Source organism: Sapajus apella, unplaced genomic scaffold (genome assembly GCF_009761245.1).
Source record: "Sapajus apella isolate SASKATOON/1434 unplaced genomic scaffold, GSC_monkey_1.0 scaffold2, whole genome shotgun sequence".
Taxonomy (NCBI): Eukaryota; Metazoa; Chordata; class Mammalia; order Primates; family Cebidae; genus Sapajus; species Sapajus apella.
Window position 1 is genome coordinate 27,735,612 of NW_022436942.1, and position 10,115 is coordinate 27,745,726.

General features: G+C 45.0%; 1 protein-coding gene across 1 annotated transcript in view; it reads right to left on the reverse strand.

Annotated features, from left to right (window-relative positions):
- CUNH12orf54 (chromosome unknown C12orf54 homolog) overlaps positions 1 to 10,115 on the reverse strand; it is a 12,531-nt gene extending 2,416 nt beyond the window's left edge. Inside the window, 5 exon segments of the mRNA XM_032286277.1 lie at positions 2,004 to 2,028; positions 3,822 to 3,854; positions 6,755 to 6,793; positions 7,273 to 7,303; positions 9,999 to 10,115. Of these exon segments, the coding sequence (XP_032142168.1) occupies positions 2,004 to 2,028; positions 3,822 to 3,854; positions 6,755 to 6,793; positions 7,273 to 7,303; positions 9,999 to 10,063 (193 nt within the window). The 5' untranslated portion in view covers positions 10,064 to 10,115.

Here is a 10,115-nt window from a genome sequence, read left to right on the forward strand (position 1 = left end):
CCCCCATCCCCCAACAGGCCCCAGTGTGTGATGTTCCCCTTCCTGTGTCCATGTGTTCTCACTGTTCAACACCTACTTATGCGTGAACATGTGGTGTTTGGTTTTCTGTTATCGTATCAGTTTGCTGAGAATGATGGTTTCCAGCTTCACCCATGTCCCTCCAAAGGACATGAACGCATCCTTTTTTACGGCTGCATAGTATTCCATGGTGTATATGTGCCACATTTTCTTTATCCAGTCTATCATTGGTGGGCATTTGGGTTGGTTCCAAGTGTTTGCTATTGCAACAGTGCTGCAATAAACATACGTTTGCATGTGTCTTTATGATAGAATGCTAAATCCACATTTTTATAGCCCAGGTAATCAGGCAGGAGTTCCCAGGGCCCTGCAGTGAACTATCTGGAAATCAGGCTTCTAAAGATGAAGGAGAGCATTCTGCAAGCGGAGGTAAGCTTGGCCTTTTTTGACCTTTTGACCCTTAGGGATCAGCATCCAAGAAAAGTATTTCACGAGCCTCTGGCTCTCACAGTGGAGGCCATAGTTCCTTGTTCTGGAGTGGAGGTGATGGGCCAGGTTTGGGGAAAGATCAGAGGGAGTCTCCTCTGGGACTGTCTGTATTTAAAGATCTCCAAGAAGATTTGTACTCTAAGGAACTCAGTTTTGCGGCAGGGCTGAGAAAGCATAGAGTGGTTCCAATGCCAGAGAGACCCCAAGAGAAGTCAGTATCTCCTTCAGATTTCCTCCTCTCCCTGACTCTTAAATATCCACAGCTGAAGGCTCCTCGCCCCTTCCATGGGCTATAAAAATCCTTGAATTCAATCTTATTTACTTCTGACTTTGGAGGCTCTCTCTTTGGGCTCAGTCATATATATCCTTGATAATCAGTGGGATTTGAGCCCCGGGAGCTTTGGCACCATACGGGAGTCTCTGGGAGATACAGAATTTCAGAATTCAAGCCTACCCTAGACCTGCTCAATAAGAATTTGCTTTTTAACAAGGGACCCAGGTGATCTATATATACGTAAAAGTTTGAAAAGCCCCAATTTATAGGTTCTTTCTTGGATGGGTGAAGGAAGGAGTTCCAGATATGTCCTTTCTGCTGTAATTCTAGGCTCCTAGGTATTTTGAGTATTTTCTTGAAATGCCAGAATTAGCATCTGGGCGTTTGAAAACTGTAACCTGACCACTCTAGCCTCCCTGCCACTCCATCCCTGTGCCAGCCTTGGAAAGCTGTTCCCCTTTTCTGTGCTTGCTGTCTTTACTGTCAAGAACCATATCTAGCTGAGGGCTGAGAGTGCTCTCAGGCCCTCAACAGCCATTCCAAGGGAGAAAAAGATTCTTCCATCCCTGTCCACGTGCTGTAGACTGAATGGCTATGTCCCCTCCAAATTTATATATTGAAACCTAATCCCCAAAGCAATGATATTAAGGTGTGGGGCCTTTGGGAGGTAATTTGATTATAAGGGCAGAGCCCTTTGAATGAGGTCAGTGTCCGTATGAAAGCGAACCTGGGAATTCCTTTACTCCTTCCTCCATGAGAGGACACAGTGAAAAAGTTGGCTCTCTATTAACTGGGAAGCAGGGGCTCAACAGACACCAACTCTGCTGGCACCTTGATCCTGGAGATCCCAGCCTCCAGAACTGTGAGGAATGTTTCTATTGTTTATAAACTACCCAGTCTATGGTATTCTGTTCTAGCAGCCTGAACGGACTCAGACACGAGGTAATTGAGCTGGACAGAGGAGAGACTTGCTTTGCTTATAAAATGAACACTTTAGGAAAGCCAATTCCCAGCTTGGTTGAAGCGGGGAGGGGGAAAAAAAGAGAACCTGAACTCGGGCCATAAGCTAAATGGAAGATCCTAGTGTGAGACTTTGGGATGAACTCCATATCTCACTTCCTATCTCCATTTTCCTTGGTATGGAAAATGGACACAATGAGACTTGAATTCCAAATCCTCTCTCTTGTTTCCTTACCCAAACCTTGGAATGGTGCTCTTTTACCTCGAATCCGAGCATCTTCCTGCAGCTGAAAAATAATGAGAACACAGAATCAGATGGTGGGGGCTGGTCTCCTGTGGACCTGCCGTGTCCTCGCTATCGACTTGGTCAAATGCAGGGATGTCTGTTTGGGAAAATATGGGCTTCTTGGACATGGAACTCCCAGGATTTCTTTTTCTTTTCTTGAGATGGAGTCTCACTCTGTCATCTAGGCTTGAGTGCAGTGGCGTGATCTCGGCTCACTGCAACCTCCACCTCCCAGGTTCAAGGGACTCTCCTGCCTCAGCCTCCCCAGTAGCTGGGATTACAGGTATGCGCTAGCATACAGGGCTAATTTTTGTATTTTTAGTCGAGATGGGGTTTCACCTGGCTACCTCGGTCTCCCAGAGTGCTGGGATTGCTACCCAGGCACTTTGGCAACCGTGCCCAGCCAAAATCTCAAGGTTTCTGAAAGCACAATTTGTATTGTTTTTGTACCTCGCACTTCATATAGCATATGCTCAATAAATGTCTTTTGAATAATGAATGCATAAATAAATAGGAGCAAGCTGAGTCTCTTTAGGGGTGGGAGACACACAATTCATCACTTACAGTCATAACTACTCATACCAAGACCTCACATCTTTATTCTTTCTGACCCTCCTGCTGTGTCTTTTCTGGGCCTTTTTACACTCCCCATTGAGTCTCCAGTGCTTCTCTGTAGAGAAGCTTTAAGTATGTGTAAAGGATCTTTTAAAAATTCCTTCTTGGCTGTGTGCAGTGGCTCACGTCTAATTCCAGCACTTTGGGAGGCTGAGGCGGGTGGATCACCTGAGGTCAGGAGTTCGAAACCAGCCTGACCAACACAGTGAAATGCCATCTCTACTAAAAATGCAAAAATTAGCCAGGAGTGGTGACACATGCCTGTAATCCCAGCTACTCGGGAGGCTGAGGCAGGAGAATCACTTGAACTCAGGAGGCGGAGGTTGTGGTGAGCCGAGATTGTGCTACTGCACTCTAGACTGGACGACAGAACAAGACTCTGTATCAAAAAAAAAAAATCCTTCTTAGGAAGGGCACAGTGCCTCATGCCTATAATCTCAGCACTTTGGGAGGCCAAGGCTGGCAGATGGCTTGAGTCCAGGAATTTGAGACCACCCTGAGCAACATAGCAAAACCCCTTCTCTACAAAAAATACAAAAATTTAGCTGGGTATGGTGGACCCAGCTACTTGGGAATCTGAGTGATGAGATTCGCTTGAACCTGGGAGCCAGAGGTTGCAGTGAGCTGAGATCACGTCATTGCACTCCAGCCTGGGCACAGAGTGAGACCCTATCTCAAAGAGAGAGAGACAGAGAGAGAGAGAGAGCGAGACAGAGAGGGAAAGAGAGAGACACTGAAATCTATAGAAGGAGAGCTGAGGAAGAGGTTTTATTTCTATTTACCCAAGAAGGTTAGCCCTGGTCTCTAATTCGTACTTCCCTGCAGTTAACAGACATACTCATCTAATAAGGCAGTTTACTGTATCACTAGGGGGTTCTTCCCAACTCAGTCACTTATCAGCATTTCAGACAACTACAAAGAGTATCTTTGCTGAGAGAAGTTCTAGCAGATAAGATTTCCTGTCTATATTGTTACATTTCCTCAAGGGACCGTTAGGCACCTTCTTGCCTTAGCTGCCTGGACTGACAAGTCAGTGGTACTCTTTAAGGGAGAAATCACTAGAAAAATAAATACAGCTGAAACCTTGGTCAGAGGCAACATCTCAGTAGGGCAAGAAAAAAATGGGATCAAGGCACATGACAGGGCTGGGGAACTCAGAGAGTCAAAATCTAATCTCACCTCCTTTTGTATATTCTTAAAAGCTGTCAGCACCTGATGGAAGACAAAGATAAAGAAAAATTAATATAGACGATCACTTTATTACAGAGGGATTTAGTCACCTAGTCTCCTAGCCACTAGGCTGTAGAATGTAGATGCCAAGAGACTGTGGCTTTGTAGCTCTAGCAATAAATCCTCATTGACTTCCACTCTACAGAAGTAGAGTGGGAAGTTTCTCCACATGGTAAATGGGCAAACTACAGTAAAGTATTTAAAGAGGACTGGGCTGTGCATGGAATGTATAATGAAACCTACTGTTATATTTCTTTTCTGTCTAATTGGTTCTTATTCTGAAGCTTAGTATAGGTATTCAACAGGTATTTGCATTTAGGTTATAATGCGCTGGATGTTGGTGAGGTTGTGGAACAGCTGAAAATCTTGTGCATCATTGGAGGGAGTGTGAAATCATATGCTCACTTTGGAAAAAGTCCTGGCACTTTCTTTTTTTTTTTCGTTTTCTTTTTTGGCTGTAAGTTTATTGAATGCAAAAGAATCCTCTCTAGTTTTCCTGATGTGGCTGACCATGTCCCCCAAATCTGCCTCTGCATTCAGTTGCTGACCCAGCCCCAGCGTCAGCTTCCTTGTCACCACCAGGCGGCGCAGCACTCTGTAGGTGTCTCTGTCAGCTTCCCCTCTTGTGACTCTTGCAGGTCGCTCACCCTCCAGACCTTTAGACCGAGGCCTGCCAGTCTCTGGATGGCTGTGGCGTAGAGCGACAGGCACAATCTCTGGGGGCAGATGAAGGTAATCACGGAGATGCTGGATACCCTCCTTGATAAGGTACCAGTAGAAATGTCTCCAAGGCAAACTGTTCCTTCACATAGCCTTGGAACTTGAGAGACAGCATGGCTTTCATGACTGCCAGCTTGTCTGCCAGCTCCTGGTGTCAGCCATCTGGGCATCCTTCCTGGCCACCAGGACTCCCTCTTTAAAAAGGAGTTCATAAATGGCAATCCAGTTCTTCTTAGGCATCAACATCTGGGTGGCTGTAGGGTCCGGGGCTGGGGCTGGGGCTGGCAGTTCCTTCCCCCCCTCTTTCCTTTCCACCTTTCTTCCTCCCCCCCTCTCTCTTTCTTTCTCTCTTTCTCTCTCTCTCTCTCTTTTTTTTTTTTTTTGAGACAGAGTCTCGCTCCATCACCAGGTGCCAGGCCAATTTCGGCTCACTGCAACCTCTGCCTCCCGGGTTCAAGCAATTCTCCTGCCTCAGCCTCCCGAGTAGCTGGGACTATAGGTGCTTACCACCATGCCCAGCTAATTTTTATATTTTTAGTAGAGACGGGGTTTCACCATGTTGGCCAAGATGGTCTCGGTCTCTTGACCTCGTCATCCGCCCGCCTCGGCCTCCCAAAGTGCTGGGATTACAGGCATGAGCCACTGCGCCCGGCCCTCTTTCTTTCTTTCTTTCTTTCCCTCCCTCTTCCTTCCTTTCTTTCCTTTCTTTCTTTTTTTCCTTCCTTTCTTTCTTCTTTTCTTTTCTTTCATCTCACTCTGTCGCCAGGCTGAAGTGCAGTGGCATGATCTCAGTTCACTGCAACTTCCGCCTCCTGGGTTCAGGTGATTCTTCTGCCTCAGTCTCCCAAGTAGCTGGGACTATAGGTGTGCACCACCACGCCCAGCTAATTTTTGCATTTTCAGCAGAGATGGGATTTCACCATGTTGGTCAGGATGGTCTCAATTTCCTGACCTCGTGATCCGTCCGCCTCGGTTGTCCACCTACTGTACTACCTAGCTGTGTATGGATCCAGTGACTGTTGGAACTGTGGCTTTTCTCCCTTGGGAGAAAGTGTGAGAACTTTAAGATAGATAGCTGTATCTTGTTTGGTGGAAATATAGTGTATGTAGATATTCAGGAGTTTCAATTTGTGTATGAGGGTACATACGGAAGATGAATGAATGGTCAAAGGGGTAGAGTGCTCATGATCAATTTGTCACCTCTCAATGATCAATTCATTTCCCTTTGTTCACCCTTTATTATAAGTATCTGATTATTCACTTGTTCTCAACAGGGTGGTCTTCTGACCCTTACACAAACAGCTTACTCTTTAGCTAATACAACAATTGTAAGAACATGAAATAGTTATGATACTGTATAGCATTATAATTAAGATTATTTCCTTATGTAAAGAGTCATTGAATATCACAGAGAATAAAACATGTTGGACACATTATTCATTTTATATAATATCGTACAGTGGGGGCTGGCACAAGAGTCTCTGGAGAATTTTACTCATTTTTAATCAGAAAGCCATGGTCATTGATTTAATTAACAGTCTTTTCCTGCTCAGTTTCCAACATTATACATTCAAAAGTGATCAAATATCTTTTAATTCTCATCTCTATTCAAGGCTTTACAAGCAACCAATATGGTAAGATTGGGATGTTGAAGTAGCTGGTATTTGTGTGAAGGCCTCTCAGAAACTCCAAGAAAATGTCTGTGTTCTAGGAAAGTTCACCACAGTTTGCTGTGGCTATCTTGTGGGCATTACTAGTTTCTGCACACCTGTACCCTTCATCTATAAAGTGAAACCTGGCATTTTTATGTTTCTGAATTGAAACTGACATTTTCATGTTTGTGAAAGGCCAAACCTGTGCTTTCAAGTCCATGGCAGTCACTGAGAACTGGGGATTAAACCCCCTTAAAACAAACAGAACCTGTGACAGCTTCAAACAAGTGGGTGTTGGGAAGGGGCACTGACATGTACAGACACGAGGAGCTCTGAGGACGTGAGATGGTATCCTCAGAGCAACAGAGCAAGGTGGGAGGGAGTGTGTCAATCCTTCACCATCAATCAACAAACTGCTCAAAGAAAGAGAAAGAAATGTGCTCCTTTCTGAAGCCCTCCCCCGCCTCCCACCCCTCGCCGTGCTGTCAGAAATGATTCTTCTGTACTCACCTGGTCCCACAGGGTTTCAGTGATGGTTATCTGTCTTTCCTGTAGAAATAAGGAACAAATGTTGGAAACAATATCCCAACTCTCCCAGAATCTGAAGTGACACATTATGAAACTGGTAGAAGACAAGATATTTCTTGGAATTGAGCTGGACACCCCAAATCACCCCATTTCTCAGGCAGCCAAAAGTTTCCTGCAGCCCTGCTGAGTCATTTTCATCCCATACGTCCTGCTTTGCTCTGGATCTAGCTGGTGGGTGACAGGTACAAGCAGACCCATCTGTGTACCACTGTGTCAATGTCTGTTCAGCCTGCTTGCCCCTGGAGTCGTCTGGTGACAGTGGCACTGGAGATGTTACCTGGTTTGGTAGACAACGACCCACCCCACCAGCCAGTCAAGAGCATCCGTCCCTTGTTAGGCAGCTTTTTTTTTTTGGCCTCCTGTCCACAACCTCTTTTCCTCCCCTCTCCCTAGGAATTAGGAGCCCCAGAGGATCCAGAGAATTTGGATACCTTACGCACCTGTGGTCTCATTGTCTCTTCTATGGATGTGCTGGAAAGAAAGAATGAAATACAACTATGAGGAGCAGAGAACATGGGCTAAAGGCTTCTCCTAACTCTATTCTATCACTCCAACCAGGAATTCTCTAAGTTTCTGTACTAAAAATCCAGGAAGGATAGCCAGGGTCCTGCCTCTCACATCCCTTATGGGAGGTTTAGGGAGAGGTGGGACCCTTGCCTCATCTTCCAAGTATCTTGACTGTTGTGGAAGCCCTTTGAGAACTCTAAACCATAGAACAATGGAAGTGAAGGCGATGGTCACTGTCATTAAGCCTTGTCATTCCCCTGCCTGCCTAATTTATGTCCACTCTCCACCCTTCATTCCACCTAACCTGTCAAACTTCCCAGGTTCCTCTTTGGAAAGTACACTCAGTTAGCAAACTGCTTTCCCAAAGGTGTTCTTTTCCTTCATGACTGATGATGGGGTGAAAATGGGGATGAGAGGCTGAGGAAGAAGTTGAAAGATTTTGCTTATTCTTGGCAGCACAACTGAAGCTCTTATTCCTAAATACCACCTAATTCCTAAATCAGTAGCAAAGTCACCTGGGAGGGGGCGTATACAGATAGACAGGTAACTGAAGGAGGAAGGAGGGTGAAAAGCGAGTGGAGCCTGGGGAACCAGACTGCTCTCCTATGCTCACGGATCCTGAGCAAACCCAGCCTCATCTCCTGGCCATGTGCAGACTTGACTAGGTCAAAGGAAGCCAGGACATAGGTAATGAACTAGAGGAAGGAAGGGTAGGTTAATTACCTTCTAGAATTGTTTCAGGAGCTCTGGGGAAGAAACCTGAAAAGGGGTTTTAAAAAAGGGGAAAATGCGATAGAGGGAAAATGTTTCAGAAACCAATGAGCCTTACATCTCTGGCCTGGAGTTCCTGCTAGTACAGTTCCTGCCATAAAAAAAAAAATAAGTTTTTCTAAACAGGGGTAGGGAGGCCAATGATCACAGGGAGCCTGGGGACCCAGAATAGAGTGAAAACTGGGCCCTAGGTGACACTGAAGTTCAAGACCAGCTTGGGCAACATAGTGAGACCTCGTCTCTATAAAACAAAACAAAACAAAACAACAACAACAACAGCAACAAAGGCCCAGCCAGGTGTGGTGGCAGGCTCTTGTAGTTCTAGCTTACTCAGGAGGCTGAGGCAGAAGGATTGTTTGAGCCTAGGAGTTTGAGGCTGTAGTGAGCTATGATTGCGCTATTATACTCCAGCCTGGGCAACAGAGAAAGTCCCTGTCACTAAAATAAATAAATAAATAAATAAAAAGACATTAAGCCTAACATATTTCTAGCTAAGAGGGGACTCTTGATGAACATTGATAGCATGGGGAAATCTCCTTGGGAGCCACCATATCAGATGGCTCAGGGACACAATTCTGCCAGTTGGAGTGCTAGTTCTCCATAGAAGCTGGCAGAGCTATTACTCACTGCAAATCCAGGCCATGCCTGTAATTCTGAAAACATCCTTTTAATTTATTTATTGATATGTAATAATTGTACATCTTTATGAGGTACATGTGATAGTTTGATAATGCATACAATATGTAATGATCCAATCAAGAGTATTTAGGATATCCATCACCTCAAACATTGATGGGTTCTTTGTGCTAGAAACATTTCAGCTCTTCTCATCCAACTATTTGGAAATACATAATGAATGGTTGTTAATTATAGTCACCCTACTGTGCTATCAAACCCCAGCCCTAAACCTGTTTCCTCACCTAGCAAACAAAAGGAGTAATCTTTCTTTCAAGGATTTGGGGGATGATCATATGGAAGCCTTTGTAACTGCTAAGTTTTTCTTCAGGTGTTATTGTTATTGTGGGTTATTTTTATGTCCTGTCCATTCCACCATCAAAAATCATCTGTTCATCAGCAGAAAAGCCAGGGCTCTGGTGTGGTTTACATGTTTCCTCATATAGAAGTCTAGGAGACTCCGATGTCTACTCAGCATTTTCTCCTCAAGGTCCTGCAGCTGTCCAGAGGAGAATTCATACTCTTAGATAGAGCAGACTCCCAACTTCCCCCAGCTTCAGGCTTCTCAGTTCCTTACTGGCTCTCAGGCTTGAGGCCCAGGTAACCATTCTGAGCACTTTCATAAGATAGGTAGCTTAGGAATTTAGAAGACATTTTTCACTTTCTCTTCCCAAATTTCTACAAACTCTTAAGACATCTGCTGCAAGTCAAAGGCTCCAGCCAACTTCTGATTCCTTTATGAAGCTTTTCTGACCCATAAGTTCACAGTAAACCCTCCTTTTTTTCTGACTTTATGGATACCCTCACCGGTGTCTCATATTTAGCCTCAAGCAGCAGATTCTAATCCTCTTTTCCACGCTAGGCCAAGAGAAGCTTGATTTTTGATGGTTGGCCTTGATTCACACTATAGAGGACATAGAGGACTTAGGGAAAGTCAATCCTGGAATAAACAAATGTCTCTAGCTTGTATACCCCACCAACTCCTAGAGGAATTGCAATTGATGCCTGCTTTCTGAATGAGAATGACAAAGATTTGCTATTATCTCTTTCATTGAGGAGATGGAGAAGAGGGAGGACACATGAAAGTCCCATCTTATCCAGCAAGGAAGCAAGTGAAGCCAAATGAAGAGCGATGGAGACAGGAGGCCCTGGTTCTTCCCCCATGGAGTATAGCAATCTAAGGAAGCTTGAGGGTCACCATTAGCCCCATTACCTTCTCTGCTGCTTGGAGGCCATTTCTGCCTTTTGTTGTTGATCCTGCCAGGGATGCTGTGCCATTTGTTCTCAGACAGAAACCAAGGACTCTGGAGCTGAAGATGGAGACAGCTCC